This window comes from Mustela nigripes, chromosome 7, assembly GCF_022355385.1.
Source record: "Mustela nigripes isolate SB6536 chromosome 7, MUSNIG.SB6536, whole genome shotgun sequence".
Lineage (NCBI taxonomy): Eukaryota > Metazoa > Chordata > Mammalia > Carnivora > Mustelidae > Mustela > Mustela nigripes.
The window spans coordinates 130,222,281-130,243,639 of record NC_081563.1 but is presented as its reverse complement, the minus strand read 5'-3'; the positions used below and the strand labels follow the sequence as shown (position 1 = coordinate 130,243,639).

Below are 21,359 nucleotides of genomic sequence, written 5' to 3'. Positions count from 1 at the left end.
AACTAAAAAATTTTTACGGAGCATGGGAAAAAGTGATAAGTAGACATACACTTCCTGGAGAAACCCTCATATTCAACTTTAAGGAGTCATAGTTCCTGGATATTTCTAGGCACCACGAAGATAGCCTTAAGAGAACTAGAACCCAACCACAGAGCCTGTACCCCCCCCTTCCCGAATTTGGTACGGTCCGACCCGTCCCCTTCTCGAGGCGCGTTGACGTCATTCCGTTTCCGGCGTCTCGCGCAGTTCCGCCATGGCCTCCGAGGAAGCGAGCGCTAGTCCTCGTAGGTCTCGGCGGGAGTCGGAGGGGCGCGCCCGGGGACAGGACAAGTATTCAGTGCTTTTGCCCACCTACAACGAGCGCGAGAACCTACCGCTCATCGTATGGCTGCTGGTGAAAAGCTTCTCCGAGAGGTAGCGTGTCCGGCCGCCCTCCCTGAGGAATGAGATGAGCTGGCTTCGCCGGCCTGGGTGTCGGCGGTTGGCTGCGCGAGGCGGCCCTGCGTCGCCTTCCTTGGGCTCTTGAGGCAAGACTTGGGGAGAGGGCCACCCTTGGAGAAAGCAGAAGCGGCTACTTCTGGGATTCTCTCCGTGTCTTGGGTTTTCATTCCTGCCCTTGGGTTCTGTGAGACATTCTCTTAATTGTACACCCCCACCACCTCTTCCCCCCCCTTCCCCCCGCCCACGGCTGTCTTTTTTTTTTTTTTAAGTAGGGTTGGGCTGTCTTTCACTTGGAGCGAGGTTGAAAGCTTGACCTCACTCCTACTTCGAGATGGTCAGGATGCGGCAGGAGCCGGGAGTCTCAATGAGCACGCTCACTCCCGCCCCCGTGCTGAGGGCTTATGTAAGCATGAGGTTTGATCTCTGTGGGTTAGAGAGCTGCTGCTGGGCCGGGCACCTTCGTTGGTCACTAGTGGATGTTTGATGTGATTGTTAGAAACTAGGGCTTTTCGAGTTTGGAGTTTGGAAGTGTTACACGATATTTTTTTTAAGATTTCGGGATATCTTGGTGTTAGTACGAAATTACTTGTTTTAGGGTTATACCAATGGGATCGTGTATAGATCTCTGAAGATCTTTCCAGATCCACACATACCAACTTAGAAAATTATCCTTTTTAATTCGATAATATTCCATATGACTCATAATTTAACGAGCCGTGTCATCCCAGTGAACGCAGATTATTTCTGGAGCTTTTTTTCGTTTTTCTTTTTTGACTTTCGCTTTACAGATGAAAACAGACTTTGTTCACCCCATGTTTTGCACGATTTAAAAGAGTGCTGGACGCATAGTGAATACGCCTTTGGAAGAATGTTGCAACAGACACGCTCGTACTTGTACTAGTGTGCTGGGGATAAAGTCTGTAGGGTGGAATTGCTGGGTCAACAGATGTGCTTAAAATTGACAGTTATTACCAAAATGCTGGGGGGTGGCAGGATAAACATATATATAGTACCACCTTAGGACTGACATTATCACGAGTGCTTGTTTCCTGACCAAAGCCAACCCCGGGTTTTATTAAACTTACATTTTTGGAAATGCTAATTGGTGAAAAACATTGCTGTTCTGACTATCATTCTTTGACTGTCATAGCTATCATCATGTGTGTGGCTCCTCACATTTTTTTAAAAAATTTATTTCTTTTTCCTCTTTTAGTTATCTTATTTTGGTTTCTGTAAGCACTTTCCCCATGAGAGAAATTGTCATATGGTCGATCTTGTTTAGTTTGTCTTCTGAGTCTCATATATTTTTTTGCTTTAATCCAAGGGACGTTTCAAGAAGGGGTCAACGATTTTCTTTTCAGGCATAGTTGAATTAAAGGCAGCTTAGCCGGATTCCTTTAAACTACCTTACCCTCGGGTGTTCTGGGCACATTGAAGTATAATTTGCTAATGAATAACTTCATTTGTTTTTGAAGTATATCTTTCTCAGTGTTACAGCTAGAATCAACATCTTACATATTTTGGCTTGTAAAGCAGTTGCCAAAATTAAAGCACTGTGGGAAGCTGAAGTCTAGTATTTCCTCTTAACAGATAGGCTGAGGTTAGCTTTCTTCCTAGTTTGCCTGGGCTGACTTTTTTAATCCTTTTACAACGGAATGTGTTTTTCCTTATATGTGTTTTTAGTATAGGCAAAGAAGAAACAGTGTTATAGGGGAGTTTTGCTGTGCTTTCCTTTACTTTCCAATTAAGTTTCCCCAAAATATTATTTAAAAAAAAAAAATCTAAAATGAGGTGGGGGAAAACATAGTGATAACATGTACAACCAAGTATTGTGTTGGCTTATTTTTACACTAGAGCAGTAACATGAAATTAATGGAGAGCCAATAGAAAGATGTTCACTTTGAAGCACATTGAAATCTTTTATGTAATTATCCGTGATTTATGTATTTAATAGTGTGAAGTAATGGGTACAACCCTTTGAAATAGTGGTGTAAGGGATTATTTTGCCATTTTAAAGAGAGTTTTTTAACGGATAGAATGAATTCATACTTGTTCCTTATGTCATTTAAACCTATTTGGAATTAAATTTAAAAGAATATTCACTCAGCAACTCAGTCAACCTGAGATATCTTTTAAATGTACTTTTGAAATCTTTTGTAACCAAGTTTTGATATTAAGGTCCTACAATTCCATTTCCAAAGTTGGTAAGTAAAATTTCATGATATCCTATCATATAGAATATAGAATTGCTGTGATTTTTTTTTTAAATTGAAGAGTACGTTTTCTGTGTGAGAATTTTTTTTTAACATCTCAGGACTTTATTATAGCATTTTTCGGCAACATGCTGAGTTTGTAGGTGAAGTACTAAATGACATTTATTTCATTTGGTAATTGAGGTTTCCTTTAGTGATTAATGTGACAATAAATTTCCACTTGTTTGGTGAGGAATTAGTAATTTAAATTTTTTTTTTATTTAGACAATACTGTTTCCAAACAATACAAACTTTCATTTTGTTTTTTATTTTAGTGGAATCAATTATGAAATTATAATCATAGATGATGGAAGCCCAGATGGAACAAGGGACATTGCTGAACAGTTGGAGAAGATCTATGGGTCAGACAAGATTGTAAGTCATGTGAACATTTTTCTGTCATATCACTGATGGTTGTTTAGCGAAAAGAATGAGAAATGACAGATGTTAAATTCAGTCAATTTTTCTAGAAACTGAAATGATAAAAAGCATCTTACACACTTGATATTCAGATGCATTTTCACTGTGCTTGAGATTATACATGCCTTTGATACGTTGGATCAGTAGTAATTGTACAGCAAGGGGTACCTGGGTGACTCAGTTGGTTAAGCCTTTGGCTCAGGTCATGATCCCAGGGTCCTGGGATCAAGCTCTGAATCAGCCTCCTTGCTCAATGGGAAGCCTGCTTCTCCCTCTTCCTCTGCCTGCTGCTCCCCCTGCTTATGCACACTCTCTCTCTCTCTCTCTCTCTCAAATAAATAAGATCTTAAAAAAAGAAAAATAATTGTTAAAAAGTTAATAGTTGGCCTTTGGATAAACTCTGTTTTTACAACTTACCCTGCAGATAAGTTCTCTTGAAGGGCAAAATTAAAGCATGCTCCTGAATTGACAAGGAATATTATGGAACTAGATTGCAATTAGTAATATATGTTTTGATCTTTCGGCTTCCTTTTTTGCAAGTATAAAAGCTTATAGTTGGGTGGGCGATTGTTTTCATGGAAATTTGGCATCTTTTTATTTTTCAGAGCACTTAGCATCTTTTGTTTTACCTGTAAAGTGGTCTTATGGGAGGAGATTGACTTGGAGACTTATATTTTAGATTTTCCCACTGTACTTTGAAGGGTGTTATTTTTCTACTGGAGTAATTCAGATGTAGAATTCATTTTATAATGGCTTTATAATTTTTATTTTTCATCACTGGTTTATTTTTATAATGGTTTATTTTGTAAATGTTTGAAAATACTTGTGAGCTCAACTTTAGATAAATCTTGGGCCAAAAGCATGCAGTTAAATCCAGATTTAATTAGAAAACACATTCTAGGGCCGCCTGGGTGGCTCAGTGGGTTAAAGCCTCTGCCTTTGGCTCAGTTCATGATCCCAGGGTCCTGGGATCGAGCCCTGCATCGGGCTCTCTGCTTGGCAGATAGCCTGCTTGCCTCTCTCTCTGCCTGCTTCTCTGCCTACTTGTGATCTCTGTCAAATAAATAAATAAAATCTCAAAAAAAAAAAAATACACATTCTAGGCATTGGGTATTTTTTAATATGTATAGACAAGAATTTCTCAGTATTGGCACCATTAACATTTGGGACCTAGTAATTCTTTGCGGTGGGGGGTTGGGGTTGGTTGGTGCAGGGGTGGGGGCAGTGTCCTGTATGTTAGAGGACATTTAGCATCATCCCTGGACTCTTACCCACTAGATGCCATTTGCAGCCCCTCTCCCCAGGGTGACAACCAAAATATCATCAGATGAGCCCTTGTGGGCAAAATTGTCCTCTTCTCCCAAAAGAGAACCATCAATATAGACATAAAAAAAGTCTCTTGGAGAAGCTTTATTGATACTTGCATTTTAAGAAAAGGTAATTAAGCATTAAGGAAAAAAAAAATTTCACCAGGCACCCACATTCTTCATTAATCCTGATAATGAAATAATTTCTATTCAGTTGGAGTAGATGGTGGTCAATAGAAGAGTTTAAGGGACATGTGTTATTCTTACACGCATGGTAAATGTTTTCTGTGCTAGTAATTCCTTCCATATCACACATGGGCAACTCAAATGTCTGTCACGTCTCCAGTTCTCTAAATATCTTGTGATACACAGGAGGAGATTAAAAATTGACAGATTTCCAACCTTCTAGCATTGACTTCTGATGATGTCAGGTTCATTTTTTTTGGCCAGCAGCTCCCCACTTTTTCTTAAAGAGGTGAGCCAAGGCACTGAATCACATTTGTTACTGTATAGACTACTCTGAATTATGTGTTGTTATTTAATCTGGGAATATCAACCTGACAATATTTTGAATACCTTTGTCATAGAACTTGATTCAACCTTGAGGTATAATCAATTGATATTAGAATAAGTCTATTAAATTGACCTTTTCAAATTCTAAAACTACGTGGCCCTCAAGAAGTTCCATTTTTCCCACCAACCCAATAAAATTCAAAATAATGAGGAAAAAAATTACATTCACTGTTAGATTTTCCTATATTACCTGGGAAGTTCCCTGTTCCTTCATTAGTTTATGACCTTTAAATCATTTAAAATAGAAAATTGCCCGTCTCCCCAGCCCAGACAATATCAGGCCATGCCTTGGATAGCGCTTACTTGCTCTGAAGTGATATGTGTGGTTTGTTGGGATAGAAAATGGAGACAAATTATTACTGAAGTTATTTTACAATATCTGGAAATATTCACAGATGCTTTGTTTGCTAGTCTTTCAAAGTGGCTGAAATGAATGTTTCAAAAAAATGAAGGAAGTTTTTTTTCTTTAAACTCTGAGGAAACGAGAGTTTAAGGCACTTTCCAAGGTTACACAGCTAACAGCGGAGGTGGGGCTGAAGAACAATTGGAGGCACGTACTCTGAGCTATTAACTATGCTTTTAGGGCAGAGGGATAGGAGATGGGGCTTCAGCCTTTCCGTGTTGAGTACTTCTGTTATGTTTGATGTATGCCGTCTGTTTCAGCCTCCAACTAGAGATTAGTTTAAGTCACCTATGTTATTTCATCGGTTAGTCTTTTTACAGCTTGTTCTTTCAATAAAATGTAATGCATGTTCATCAATTTTTAAAAACATCTAATATAACTGTAGGATTGAAAGATTTGACGACTTTAAGAATATCATTTATCCCTAAGTACCAAAATACTACCTCTAACAAAAAGATTAGTACCCTGGGGCACCTGGGTGGCTCAGTTGGTTAAGCATCTGCCTTCAGCTCAGTTATGACCCCAGGGACCTAGGGTTGAGCCCTGTCTCTCGCTCCCTGCTCAGTAGGGAGCCTGCTTTTCCCCCTCCCTCTGTTGCTCCCCCTGCTTGTACATTCTTTCTCTCTCTCTGATAAATAAAATCTTTAAAAAAAAAAACAAACAAAAAGATCAGTACCCTAATCAAATGTACGAAAACATAATTCTCAGGACTCCTGGGTGGCTCAGTTGGTTAAGCATCTGCTTTCAGCTCGGGTCATAGCCTCAGGGTCCTGGGAAAGATCTCACATTGGGCTCCCCACTCGGAGGGGATCTGCTTCTCTCCCCGCCCTCCTGCTGCCACTTGGGTTTTCTCTTGTTCTTTCTCAAATAAATAAAATCTCTTACAAAAACATAAATTCACAACTGTAAATGGCCAAAAATAAAAAAAATAAAATGGAAAAAAAAGGTGAGCCTTGCATTTCAGTGAAAAAGTTGCTGATAAAACTGACGTTGCCTTTGTGGTCCCCCTCCAAGTTCCTTTTCTAGGGGACATCCCAGTCTGGCAGCTTGGTGTGGCTTGCTTCAGATCTTTGTGCATGCCTGTGTATGTGTCTGTATTTGTCAAACTAGGCAATGTGGCATTCTTTGTGTTTCAACATAAATGCAATCTCCCTGTATCATTCTGTTGATTTTTAACAGTAGCCAAGAGATCTTTTATTGCTAAATTATCTCATTCTTTTAACTGTACCATAGTACTTTATCATGCAGCATGGTTTATATTTTTAAAAACTTCAGAAAAAAAGATTTTTCAAACTGAAACAGGATTCTAGAAAATCTAAGGTGAAATTGTTTTTTAGAGCAGATACCAGGTCAGTGTTTTGTCAGTAATCATCAGTGACAAAAATAAAACCTGATATATCTTGTTTGATTTTGTCCAGTGAATTACAATTAGTATACATGATTGATTAAATGTCTAGTTTTCTTCTATATAAGAGCTCATTGAGCAGGAATGCATTTTATCTTTGTTCCTCCCCAAGACCTACAGGAGTTCACATGTAGTTTAAAAAAAAAAATGTCTATCCTGGTTGAATTAAACTGAAAATACTTTAAGAGATTTACACTGGAAAATGTAGAAGGGGTGTAGATAGGCTTGGTAGTGAGTTCATGTGAGTCCCATACCTCAGAAACTTAGAATCAAAATCTTGGCATTCTACTTTCTTCAGAAATTTCCAGACAAAAGATAAAAAGCTGAACCTGAAGTCAAGGTTATATATGAAGGGGAAAAAAAGGATAGAAAGACTAAATGATCGACGAAAAGTAAGAGAAAAAAAAATCTTATTGTTAGGCCTGTAACCCTAAAATCATATCATTGGGCCAGTAGAGAATGTAATGAGGTCTTCCAAGCATAAAGTCAGGATAAGTTGATGGAGTGCTATCAGCATTTAAAATCAGACAAGGAATCCAGATAAAGAAGCATGCATACCTTTTCAGCCACTGTGATTCAACTTTTGGGATGCTAATTACAGAAATGACAGGACCCCTTCAAAAGGATATATGTACAAGTATCTTTATTGTAGCAATAATTGTAATGGCACATACCTGCAGCTGACCTGAATGCCTTAACTAATGTATGACCACATATTGTCTGACTTGTAACCATAAGCCTGTATTATTTTTGTGACTGAAAAAAATAAAAAGCAGAGGGGTGGGGGTGGATCAAGAACATAAATAAATAATAAAGTCACAAAAGGGATTGAGAAAACAGATAAGGCTATCAAATACATGAAGGTATAGGATAAGTGAGTTAAATCCTCGGTTTTCTTAGGAGAAGGAATCAACAGCTGTTGTTCAAAATTATAAAGTAATAGACATAACATTGTTTACCTACTGTTTTCTGGTGAATAGCACCAGGAAAAAAAATGCTTAAAATTTGACCTGCAGAGTTGGGTTTAAAAGAATACTGTTTTTCCAACTTACTAAGCTATTTGATTTGTTACTAAATACTTTTGTATCATGGCAAAAAAATGTTAAACATACTCTGCTTTAAGTTCTAATAAATGCAGCTATATTTTTGTTAAAAGAAGTAGACACCTAAAAAAGAATTTTTATTAGATTATTTTTAGTATTTGTGTTAAAATGCTGTTTCTTATTCTTGCAGCTTCTAAGACCTCGGGAGAAAAAGTTGGGCCTGGGTAAGTAGAACCTCTCGACCCTCATACTTGCTTCTCGCCTTGGTAAGCTTACCCAGTGTGTATTTTCCAGATTTGAGAAGGCCAAAATACAGTGACCTCTGATGGTTTTTAATGATCTTAATGATGCGTATATGGTTTAACTTGAGTTGCACGTATCAGTCAGGGTCCACTTGGGAAAACAGAAACCACTGTCAGCCTTTCAGTGTAGGGAATTTAATACTAAGAATCTGGTTACACAGGTGAAGGAATGCTAAGATTAGGCCAGATGGAATGGAACAGTGAGGCCACTCAAGCTGGTAGTGGCAAGAGGTTGCTACCACCCCAAGAATGGAGCAAGAGTAGGAGCAGATGGTGTTTTTGGAGCCTAGGAACCCAGGCTATTTAGAAGGGGCTGGAAGGATGAAGTAGGGGATACGGGGCAGGAGCTAGAGCCATAGAGGATAGATACCCAGTCAGTGCTGGGAGGCAGAGTAGGAGGGGGGACACCGAGTTTTCCTTTTCTCTCTCCTGGAAACTATCCCTCCTGCCTCCCGAAGCTATCTGACCACCAGTTGAGGAGAGTACGTGGGAACTATATAGTTCCATGCAATGTAGAACAGGGTAGAGCAGGGCCAGAGAAGGGATCTGAGAGTAAATGTTTTGGACCAGCATGCTGTATTAGCTATAAATCTTTGAACATTTCTTTATAAGTAGTAAAAAGTAACTATTTTTAAAAAGGAAAACTTTTCTAATCTTTAAAATCTTAGATGAACTTAATCATTCTGAAATGAGTATCTCAGTACCTTTATTTCTGGGCTGGTTACAGTTGCTTAGATTAAGAAGTAGTATAATTTTACTGAAAAATTGGGAGAGCATGGAGGAAGCACAGTTCTTAAAAATGTGACTATTTGCTGCTATCTTGAAGACCATTTCTCTGACATCATCAAGTGTTCTGAGTATCTGAACCCAGAGGTTCTTTGAGATTGAAATAATGGAAACTGCCACGAAAGCAGTCAGGAATTCCCTACGTGTCCGTGGAAATCGAAAAAGCTATGATCTTCACTCTTTAGCAAAAGAAGTTAGACAAGTTCACCATTGCTAATAAGATACTGTGGGGGTTTGGAACTAGGGAATGTGGGACTCCCCAAATCCCCACTTACCCTTACCTGTCAGGTCCTGGGGGACTTTTAGGCATGAAGGGAGCTAAGTAATTGTTGGCTGTGTCTTTGACCCCAAATACCAGATCCCTCTAGTGTACTCAGCTTACAGTGGAGACTACACTCGGGATAGCTTTTGTGGAAATGGGCCAGGAGTGATGGGAGGAGCAGAAGCAGGGAAACGCTTTTAGGTAGAGAGCTGAGCTTCAGAAGGTGGTGCCTGGGACTAAGGTGAAGTGGCAGATGGAAGAATGGAATGGAGAGATGCTTTGACTGAGAGTAAATAGGATTTAATTATAGTTTAGTATCACCTTTAAGGGACTGATTTATGCTTTTCAGGTGCTTAATTTCACATGTATATGTAAGCATTTCTGATGGCTTTCTTTAGTGGATATATTTTCATTTTCAGGAACTGCATATATTCATGGAATGAAACATGCCACAGGAAACTACATCATTATTATGGATGCTGATCTCTCACACCATGTAAGTGGTATGTTTCTTTCTTTGGCTATTCATGGTAGTCTAAGCCTATTTTACTGACTTAATGTTTATTTTTTCTAAATTTCAGCCAAAATTTATTCCTGAATTCATTAGGTAGGTATTTTTAAATATTTGAAAGAATTGTGATTCAAATCATTTATCTTACTTTAATATTTGACTTATTTTCATTTTTTACTAATTAAAAATGCACATGCTATGTTAAGTTTGCTGTCAGAAATGAAACCAACATACAAATCTGAGCCTCATGGCTATAGATTCCTGGCTAAATGATGTATTTTAGGGACTCTAAATTCTCCCAGACCACAGGAAAAGATGGAAGGTGACTTACATGTTAATGGAATTAAGCCCTGCATCATAAGGGTAAAACACCATGAACAAGTAGGGTTTATTCCAAGAATGCCAGAATGGTTCATCATCAGGAAATCATCCACATAATTTATCATGTTAGCAAAGAAAGCAGCATGATTAAGTCTGTAGGTGCTTAAAGGTATTTGATAAACTGTACTAGCCACTTCTAATAAAACTTGAAAACAGAAATAAAAAGAAACCATTTAAACTTCATAAAGACAATCCAATCCTAAGACAGACATCTTACTAAATGGTGAAATGCTGAATCATTAATAAACGCATTGAGGCAGGCATGCCAGCTGTCATTATATGTGGACATTTTAAGTGATGTTAAGAATAAGAATTTAGTATGAATATTAAGTAAGGATACAGAGTGGTATTTATTTGCAGGCAGTATGGTTGTATTCTTAGAAAATCTAAGGGCACCTGATGGCTCAGTTGTTAAGTGTGTGCCTTCAGCTCAGGTCATGATCCCAGGGTCCTGGGATCGAGTCCCGTATCAGGCTCCTTACTCTTTGGCATGGAGTCTGCTTCTCCCTCTCCCTCTGCCCCTCCTCTTGGTGATGCTTACTCTTTCTTGAGCGCCCTCTCTCTCTCTCTCTCTCTGTCAAATAAATTAATAAAACCTTAAGAAAAAAGAATCCAAGACAACATGAAACCTCTCAGAATAAGAATTTGGAAACTGTTTTCAGTGTAAGCTAAATATACTAAAACAGAATTAGATAATGTTACTCTCCTGTTTTGATTACTTCAGTGAGTTCTCATTAAAGAGAAGCTTTAAAAAGAAACTTTTCCTTGCCCCTCAAACAGCTACGTGATCTGGCCCCTGCGTCCCTTTCTGAGCTCATCTTGTGCCCCTCCTCTCCACCCCCTCTGCGGCAGGCATGCTCCTTCCATTTCTGTGTCACATGGAGCACTGTGTTCTTTGCCTAAAATGCTCTTTCCCTGCTCCTTAATAGCTAGCTATTCTCATCCTTTGATCTCTGCATAAGGTCGCCTCAGAGATACCTTTCTGCTTATATATCTAATTCCCAAGAGCCCCTTTGACCTGAGAAGGAAATGGAACCAGGGGAATAGAAAAATGGGTGAAAGCTAGAAACAAGCCCTATGTAGAGGAAACACCAATGGCTATGAAGCCCGAGGGAAGATACCCTGGGGTGTTGGCAGGGAAACATGAAGTGAAATAATTGTGGCAGTATTTTATTATCCATTATTTTGTCATAATTACAAACTTAAATAGAGCAACACATCTAGCACGGATAAGATGGTGGGAAGTGGACACACCCCAATACTGCTGGAGAAGTGTGAGTTGCTACAACCTTCTTGGAAAGTAATTTCTGTTGATAACTGTTCAAAATACTTGTAAGCTTTGTTTTAGCAATTCTCTTATATTCCACTTTGGGTTGTATAAGCACCAGGATGTACGTTTATAAGAACGTTGTCACACTGTTCATTGTGGTTGTGGTGTTGGGGGTTGGGAGACCCACCATGAAAACAACCATACAAGTATACAGGTCCAGTGTTCCATGGGAAATTTTTGCATCCCCTCCAGGGATGTCCATGATTCCATTATGTATATCATTAACTGACAAAAAGCAAGTTGCAGAATATACTTTTTTGGTTTCTAATTTTGTTAAAGCAACCAAAATCCCTGGGGCTTTGTCTGTATTTTTCTGCAAAGAGAACGGTCTGGAGGGCTACCAGGCTGTTGTAACACTGTTCACTTATTAATAGGGCCAAGAACAGAATGGAGGGGGATTACATTTTAGGATGGTTTCACATGGTACCATCAGCAAGTACTGCTATTTTTTAGTTTTAGAAATTAATAAAGGAAAAATATCAGGTCTTCTTACATTGAAGGATTTTTCAGTGGTATAGTTCATCTGTTTTCTTGGCAGTTTTTCCTGTGCAAATCTTAAAAGCTTATTTTGTGTAGCTCGTGAAAATAAATATTGAATGCTCGATAACTTTTTCTAATTGACAGCTAATGTATTTATTTCTTCAGGAAGCAGAAGGAGGGTAATTTTGACATTGTCTCTGGAACTCGCTACAAAGGAAATGGAGGTGTATACGGCTGGGATTTGAAAAGAAAAATAATCAGGTACAGACGCGGGCTGCGCTTTCTGTAGTCTTCATTGTACCTACTAGGAGTGTGCTTGTGATGGGTATTTGGATTACTCCCCATGCTGCCTTGGGATTTCTGGGATCGGATTGTTAACTTCAATATATACTCCCAGATAGCTCCTTGTGTCCCAATTTTCCTATGATTAAAGTATTTTATTTTGAATATTTGTCACTAAGGAAAAATCAGCATAAGCTTTTGAACCTTTGTTAGAAATGGTCTAATTCAGCAAAATTGATTCTGTACCTTCAGCTTCTAAGTGAACTATTCATCTGTATTTGGGGACTGAGTAGTCTTGTATACACACACACACAAAAGAGAGAGGGTCCATAATCAAAGGATAGGGAAGGAGTATCTTACTTTTTGATTGGAAGACTCACAAAGAATTTCTGACCTTATTTAATCTCTTTCACCTTTTTGTGGTGGTTGAGAAGATGAAATCTATAAGGGATCTATGTAGCTTCTTGCTTAATATATGACAGCATACCCCTATAGATGTAAAGGTATGCCTTTACTAATATTTACTAACATTAGTGTTTTTTATGACCCTTTTCATTCCTACTGAAGATTTTGTTAAGTTAATCACAGTTCTGCCTCTTAACTGTGGAACCTTGGTTTTGAAAGTCATTTAAGACCTGTAAGAGCCTCAATGTTCAGTGAAATGAAGGGATTGGATAAAACAGTGGTTTTTTTAATCCTGCCAAATACTGGAATCACGTGGAGAGAAAATCGTACACTACTCTTCCGTGTCATTTTCCCTTTCTTGTGCACACACACACTGTAGACCATGCAAATGGATCTCCACGGGTGAGGCAGAACCATCAGTATTTTTCACAGGCTCTCCAGAGGATTCTATTGTGCAGCCAGTGTTGAGAACAACGAGTGAGTAATCTCTCAGGCCCTCTGAATTTGGTCATCACAGCTCCCACTTTAAAATTAAGGAGTCCCAAGTTGTATTGAGGTGTGTTTGTCATTAGTTGTTAATGTCTGCACTGACTGAAATATATACTCCTGAGAAAGATTATGTAATCACTTGCCCATGGACTCATTTGTATGAACTAGAATTTTAATCCAAGCCCATCTGACTCTTACTGCATTTTAATTTAAAAACCCCAATTTAGAGATACATTCACTGATTGGAGGTACAAATGTGTATGTATACATACACATATATACATACATACACGCTCACTTTCCTTTGATTAAACCCATTCTGAGAGGTAAACTATGCCCTAGAATTTTGTTATTGGGAAAATGTTTTTGTAAGCTATTATCCCAGCTATAGCCCTAACCATGTTATCTGTGTAAAAATAATCTTTCCTAGGGAGGGCCTTGGTAGTTACCTTGGCTTTGGAGAGAAACTGTTCTTTCCAGACTGCCTCAGAAAACTTTTTTTTTTTCCCTCAGTCGGAGCTCACTAAAATAGCTGTAATACAAAAGTCACTTTTTTCCAAGGGCACTTCAGATCTTTTTGAAATGTTAATCATTGGTATTAGTAATAGCTTGAAACTGATACTTAGTTTTGTTTGAAGCGCATACCTTGTCATTGTTAGGGCCAGGATGTCTCTGCTAAAATTTATTTGTTAAAATACTTTACCCTCAAATTGTTGGTATTTGGAGGTGGGGCCTTTGGGAGGTAATTAAATTTAGTGACCATGGGGCACTCATAGTGGAATTAGTGCCCTTTCCAGAAGAGACCTGAGGGCTTGGCTTTTGTTGCCTCTTCTGTGAGAGCACACAGCAGGAAGGCAGCCCTCTGTACGCCAAGAAGGGGGTTCTCACCAGGAACCATGTCTGCTGCACCTTGATCTTGGGCTTCCCAGCCTTCAGAACTGGGAGAAATAAATTCATTTAAGCCACGCAGTCTGTGGTATTTAGTTATAGCGGCCCAAGTAGAAAGAAAACAGTTTCAAAGTGAACATTTTGTTCAATTTCCAGAGATTGCCAAAAACCAAAACTCTTGCCTACTTGCATACCTTCTTTTTAAAAAAAGTGCCATTATTATGCAGACTGACCTATTGCCTGATTGAAACCCATGATCCCTTGTGCTTATTAGAATCTGAAAAGGAAACTCCAAATCCCTGATTCCTTTTGCTTTCTGAGAAATGGTCATAATTCTAGATGAGGACTGGTAGCAAATATACAAATTGAATTAAAAATCCATTATCTTTCTTATCTTAAAGTTTAGAAGAATGATTGTTTTATAGGTCCTCTCTAAGTGTCACATTCAGAGAATAAAAGTCCCCATTTCCTCAAAAATGAGAATATCGCATCCTTTACTAACTAAAATTTCTATAAAATTGACGTGTTTATAAAACAGTGTTGCATTTCTGAAATTAGTATAATGGTTTTAGCACTCTGACCCTGGTTGTGTTTCTGTTGTTTAGAAAATATATAAAGAAAATCTAATTGTTTTATTTAAACAGCCGCGGGGCCAATTTTATAACTCAGATTTTGCTCAGACCAGGAGCATCGGATTTAACAGGAAGTTTCAGGTACAGTGAAAACTGTAATTATATATTTTCTGTTATTAACAACTTCTTATCTGAATTTCTTAGCATACAGTGACTTATTTTTAAGAAATGCTTTTAATTTCTACCACATTTTTGTGCCAGAGCATACAAAGATAGACTGAAATTCCTTAAAAGTTGTTAATGAGGGACACCTGTGTGGTTCAGTCGATTAAGCCACTACCTTAGGCTCAGATCATGATCCTGGAGTCCTGGGATTGAGTCTACCTCGGGCTCCTTGCTCAGTGGGGAACCTGCTTTTCCCTCTGCCTCTGGCTGCCACTCTGCCTGCTTGTGCTCTCTCTCTGATAAATAAATAAGTAAAATCTTTAAGAAATTGCTAATGAAGGCTGAGCATCATCTTCTTCTTCTTCTTTTTTTTTTTTTTTAAGATTTTATTTATTTATTTGACAGAGTTCACAAATAGGCAGAGAGGCTGGCAGAGAGGTGGAGGGGGAGCAGGCTCCCCACTGAGAAGAGAGCCCAATGCGGGGCTTGATCCCAGGACCCTGGGATCATGACCTGAGCTGAAGGCAGAGGCTTTAACCCACTGAGCCACCCACGTGCCCTAAGGCCTGAGCATCTTCTTAAGGGAAATGTACTTTCTAAGGAGCATCAAAGGTAGGGCTTAGGTTAGTGTGCTTGTTAATATTCACATTGGTGCTCAGCCCCTAGTGGGGGCCTTAGGGGGCCCAGGTGGCTTCTTAATCCACTTCTTATTCAGAACATTGCTATCCTTGGTGATAGGCTCCAAAGAACAGCACTTCTTCCAGCAACTTTCGGCAATTCACATGAATATTGTTGCTCTGTCCACAGAAAAGCTTAAAATAGTTAATGGTTAGGGTGTTTGCAGTTACCTTGCTCTCTGTATTTTTAATTTTAAAAAAATTATCGTTTAATTAGAACAAAGCCTTCTTCCAGGTTGGGGGAAGGGTAATTTTTGTTTGTTTTGGTGGGTGATATTTTTAATTTTAGTCTTGCTATAGAAGATGAACTGTATTGTATGACCATGTATTACTTGGCATTTGCTTTTTTCCATTAAATAATGTTAATTCTTTGGTCCTTTGTCAGAATTGACACACAAAGTTAAGATAGGAATCTAGGCATTGCAGGATTGAGGCGGTCCTGGTAGGATACAGCTATCACCAATTGAGGTCACAGAGACCTGCAGTGGGCAGATGCACAGGCCAAATGTGGAGCACATCAGATTCACAAAGTGTAAGAGACGGGAGCTGGGAAGTCCTCTGGATGAACCCAGTCACTTTTTTCAGGAGCTCCCTGTTAAGTCCCCTAAGGGCACTGTGTTTATCTCAGGGAATTTATTTAGTACATCTTGGGAAATAGAAGCTGCTCAGACATTTATGAGGAAACACTTGTTAATTACTGGGTTTGCTCTTGTCATCTGCTTGTCATCGTCTGTCATCTCGATTGTTGGAATATTTGGAATGGCTTCTCTTCATTCAACTTCAAAATTTAAAAGCTTAAAATGGTGGTTCTACTTCAGATGATTCACTTTATCCTATTTTTATAATTTGTGGTAGTATGGTAAGGAAATAATTCCCTAAAAGATACTAAGAATTCATTTTCAAAATTATTCTAAATTATTTACCGAAGATTGCATGACCATTCCGCTCAGGACAAGTGTATCCTAATCATAAGCTGTGACAGTTTTTCTGCATGCAAAGAGCTATTGAAAAGTTGTAGGTTTTATAAATACCAATGGACTTTCATAAAGGATACATGTAGCAAGTGTATTTATCTAGGTGTTCTTATGTATTTTACTTTCTCACAGGTTATACCGAAAAGAAGTTCTACAGAAATTAATAGAAAAATGTGTTTCTAAAGGCTATGTGTTCCAGATGGAGATGATTGTTCGGGCAAGACAGTTGAATTATACTATCGGCGAGGTAGGCAAACTGCTGGTAAATAGAATGCCGTATCCCTTCTAAGGAAACAGTAGGTTTAGACTATAATAAAAAGTTTAACTTGCACAACTACTAAATAAATGTGGGAGGCTTCTAGTTGTTTGGAACGTCCATGCACTAAAGGGTAAAAATTCACTATGTTGACCCCACCAGGATTTAAAACATTAATAGAAGGCATCATTCCCTTTTAAAGAATTAAAAGTTACTGGTAGGTTCTGCATCTTGCCCTTTCTTCTGACCACTCAGCACTGTGGGATGAGTATGTTTGCTCCTTTTCCTCTTTCCATAGCCAAGAACCACTCTAATGATGAATCCGTTTGCCATTTTCCATGAAGAGGACAGGAGTTAATGGGGGCGGGAGGTGGTCAGTAATATATACAGCTAGCTGTTGAGCTCTTAGGAACGGCTCTCCTCCTTTAACACTAATGTTCCTACTCATAGCAAGAAAATAATTAGAATGCCATGTCTCCATGAAAGTGTCAGGATTTTTAATTTAACACTAAAACATAGTAACAGATAAATTGAATGGACTACTGAAAAAATGTAGTGAAAGGCTTACTTTGGAGTATAAATTTTTTTCTTGAAATTCTGGTTGAAAAGACAGCTTAATATTCAGGATCTTTGCTTTTCAGATGGTTTTAGATTTGGTTCATTTGACCTTTTTTTAGGTAACAAAATGTTTAAAGATTTGGACGTACAGTTGCTATAACAGCTTAACTATATATAACACATAACTTCTGAACTTACTTGAAGGGCTATCATAAGACAGAGCGTGTTTGTACTGCATTGGTGTATGCTTGCTAACTTCCTTTTTAATATTTTTGAAGACTGACTTAATGTGTGTTTTTTTAACCAGGTTCCAATATCATTTGTGGATCGTGTTTACGGTGAATCCAAGTTGGGAGGAAATGAAATAGTCTCTTTCTTGAAAGGATTATTGACCCTCTTTGCTACTACATAAAAGAAAGTTACTCATTATACTTATGTTGATTTCATTTAAACATAAAAGAAGCCTGGTTGCTGATTTTTATAAAATGTACTCTTAGACCATAAATCATAAGGTAAGGTAAATTTCATACAAATCTTTTTTCTGAAGAAACTCCATTTTGTATGTCAAATGCAATTAGAAAAATGAGCAGTGTTCTCAATTTTCATTTTGATTTTGCTATATTAAGACTTGTAAATAAATGTACATGGTTATTTCTTTTTTCAGAAAATATTGCTGCTTTCATTAGAGTATGTGCAGAATTTTGTATATGGGGAAGATTTTGAAGTATATAAAGAACTGGACTCATAGCTCTTTGTAATAGGTGTCAGAAGCAAGAAAAATGTTAATTATATTCATGAAATATATATGGCTATTTCTGTATTAATGAATAAGTAGACACCTCTGCCCCTTCTTCAAAAACGTATCTCAGATTTCTTAAACTGGATAAAATATGTTTAGGTCATGAATTTAGAGTTGGGCTGTTTGTAGCTCTTGAAGTGATGAAGCATTTCATCTGTCACAGCAAGTCTATTTAACATACTGTGAATTGGAAACTTGACATCTCTTGATTGCATAGCTACTATTTTTTCTATCCTGAGCAACAACTTCTCTCAGTAAGAAAAAAATACTGATGACATTAAGGCATCCGTATTTTGATGACTTCGAGACTTATTTGCTATAGTAATTTTTAAACCTCTTGCTAAGCTGTAAGTGTTCCGCTGGTTAAAATGCTCCTTAAGTTTAAGCTGTTGATGAAAGCCAGCACAAATGTTCTGTTTACCTACCTTCTCTAACCTGTGTTTAAAAAAAAAAAAAAAAAAGATAAATTTCTGACTGTAGCATAGCTTATGGAACTCATAGTACCTTTTAAATTTGGGGGAAGGCATACTTTGAGCAAATAAGCTTAAGATCAAGTTGATTGTCCTTTGCAAGTAAAAGGAAGAGACCCCTCTAAGTTATTTAATAAGCATATTTATTGAACAGTATTCTTAATTACATTTTCCTGGCTTAATTTGGATGCTAAAGAAATTTAAAATAGGGTTTTTCCCTTGCATTTCTAACAGATCCTACCATAAATTGATACCAGACTATAAAACCTTTGGTGTCATTTTGAACATTACCTATCCCATAGTTGAACCCATAGGACACATTCCAATAAGGACCTCTACTATTCTGTTTTCCTTTTACAGAGCTGTGTAGTCAGCCAGCACACCAGGGACCCACCTTCCTGGGGGAAATGACTTCTTTCATCATTAATAGTAACTAGAAAATTCATCACTGTTTGATGTAGAATTACCTAACATAATAGAAATATAATACCCTTTTTTGGTTGTTGAGTGTTTAGATTCTCTTCTTCTTCATCTAAACCCAAAGTTTTTATTGTCGAGTACATGGAGCAGAGATTAAGTAAGTACCTCAGAGAACTCTCTAGAAGTATTGCCTTCTCAAACCCCAGGAGAGTAGATAGCTATCTTTTGTCTTTTTAATCTTTTTGATTCTTAATTCCAGTCACAACACTGTCACTACTGGAATTGATAGTAGAGAAAGCATTTGAACAGTGAGACTTTCATCATGTAGCAGTTATTTAGAAAAGGATCTGAACTATTTAGATGGTATTTTTTTCGTAAATCTGATGATTTAAGCACTAAAAATCTTAAAACATTTATATGTGAACCTAGCATCTCTAATTTTTAAATTAGGTCAAGGATGAAATCCAGATGTTTTCCCTTTGTATTTATTTGTATTACCACTCTATGAAATCTAAGTATATCGAAGGACAACTGAACTTGTGATAAATTTTGCTTATTTCATAGTTGCTTTTGCCTGTCTTCTGTAACATGTAATTAGATTCTTCATCTTTGTTTCTCTAAATCAAATGCTTTGGTGCCACCACCACCCCCCTTTTTCTTTTAACTTCTCCAGTTGTTGTTTCCCCTTGAAATACTGATTTGGCTTTCAGAAATTAATGAAATTCTGTGTTGGATGAAATGGCTTGTTTAAACCTGCTAACTGAAGTCTTCACTGAGCTATGTGTAACCACAACTAGTACTACTTTCAATTACATCCGAATCTTTGGGGATGTTAAGTATGATTTGAAACTATTTTAACTTGAAATTTAGAGAAACAGCCAAAGATCAGTGTATTTACAGAGCACACACTTTAAGAAAACAGGCTTGGTTAATCCTTCCTGATGGTGTTCATGACTCTTCAGTATGGTTAGCTAATGACACACTCTCAGATGCACTCTACTCCAAAAGGTGGATTCAGAAACGAGGTAATGTGTTGGTTGGAATTGACCTAAGTTTGCACAGACTGTCCATGTGCTATCTTGTGCTGTCCAGATTGTGGTACCACTGGAAGTGTCCCTGGGACCACAGTTGAAGTGTAGTTTTTGAGCATCTTGTGGAGGCCCATCAGCAACATCATTTCTCATCTTTCGGCTTCACAAGTCCGGTGGCCCCACACGCTAGGGTCCCCATTTGTTTTCTTCAGGCCAAAGAGAAGAGCCCATCACCAACCTGGAAGACTGTCAGCCCCTGTGCACTAAGTAACCCGCCCCACCGGGAAGGAACCAGGGCTCCATGAGCTCGTGGCTTATCTCCAGTCGGTGTGTGAAGCACGAGGCCCTCACACCTCATATAAGGCAGGAGGCATCGCGCACAACCGGCCAGGTGTCCCTGCCCTTCCCGCTGCTGCCCGGCGGGTGAGAGCGCAGGCCTCCCAGCACGTGGAGCGGCTGGGCTGCCCGCACGCCCCCTCCCGCCAGATGTAGTCCAGGCCCAGCTGGGCCCGCGCAGGGATCCCCAGCACGGCCACCTGACTGAGTGCAGGGCGTGCTGCGGCCCGCTGCTGGTGCCTCCGCCGCCGGCGCTGCGGCCAGAGGAAGGCGCCCGCCTTGCACACGGGCCCTGGAAGCGCACTGCGGCCATTATCCGCGGCGCCTCCTAGTGGGTCAATGGCAAAAATCCTCTTGGTTCTCGCGAGAGCTCCCCCTCTGTGGGGATTATATAATTTCCCTTAGGTGGGGGTACTGGGACCACCCTCCCCCCAAAAAAGTTAGGTGCGAGCACAGGTGGCAGTGAAAGAGTTGTCCCTGGGGGACATGGGGGAAGGGGTACTGTCCCCCACTACCCCCCCTACTTAGCTGGACAATGAGTCCTCTTATGCTAATGAGGTATTTACGTCACTTCCGCTCTTTCTCGGCCGCCATTTTGGCTAGGGCAGGTTCGGGGACTCGCTCCGAGGCGCTTGTATTGTCTGCTGAGGGGAGACGCGGGATCAGCCCCCTCCCCCGCCCGTTGCCGCCGCCGCCTCCACCGGCCCGGTCTCCCCTCCGCCGCCCGCCGGGATCCATGAGCTGAACTCCCGCCCCCCCGGCCGCCGCCATCTTGTGCCCCCTCCCCCTCCCGCGGGCAGCGCTAAGGGGGATTTTGGCGTCTCCTCAGACACAGCTCCCTCTCTCGGTCCCCGCTGCTGAGGAGCGAAAGGAGCGCGGCCGCCGCCGCCCGTCTGCCCACGCCGGTGAAGCCGCCTCTCCCACACCCTCCGTCTCCTCCCTCCGCCCCTCCTTTGTCTGCACCGCTCGACGACGCTGCCGCCGCCGCCCGCGCGGGGACTGGAGGGAGCCGCTCGCGCCGCTGCCGCCGCCCGCCGCTCTGCTGCGCCCGCCGCGCCCCCCGGCAGCAGCCGCGGCCGCGGCGCGAGCCGGAGCCCGCCGAGCCAGAGCGCGACGAGGCCCCGGGCGCGCCCTCGCCGCC

At 39.9% G+C, this 21,359-nt stretch overlaps 1 protein-coding gene across 1 annotated transcript; it reads left to right on the top strand.

Annotated features, from left to right (window-relative positions):
* Positions 1–232: 232 nt before the first annotated feature.
* On the top strand, positions 233–19,417 carry DPM1 (dolichyl-phosphate mannosyltransferase subunit 1, catalytic). Its single transcript, XM_059407230.1, has 9 exons — positions 233–414; positions 2,969–3,068; positions 8,035–8,068; positions 9,614–9,690; positions 9,776–9,801; positions 12,062–12,157; positions 14,605–14,673; positions 16,481–16,595; positions 17,470–19,417. The coding sequence occupies exons 1-9, from the start codon at positions 254–256 to the stop codon at positions 17,572–17,574; spliced, it is 783 nt and encodes a 260-aa protein (XP_059263213.1). The 5' UTR covers positions 233–253; the 3' UTR covers positions 17,575–19,417.
* Positions 19,418–21,359: the final 1,942 nt, after the last annotated feature.

Bases quoted from the DNA above. Each gene is read 5' to 3' on its own strand.
- DPM1 (XM_059407230.1), top strand. From the start codon at position 254: ATGGCCTCCGAGGAAGCGAGCGCTAGTCCTCGTAGGTCTCGGCGGGAG. The intron at 9,802-12,061 runs GTAGGTATTTTT...TTATTTCTTCAG, and splicing joins TTTATTCCTGAATTCATTAG to GAAGCAGAAGGAGGGTAATT. The intron at 14,674-16,480 runs GTACAGTGAAAA...ACTTTCTCACAG, and splicing joins GATTTAACAGGAAGTTTCAG to GTTATACCGAAAAGAAGTTC.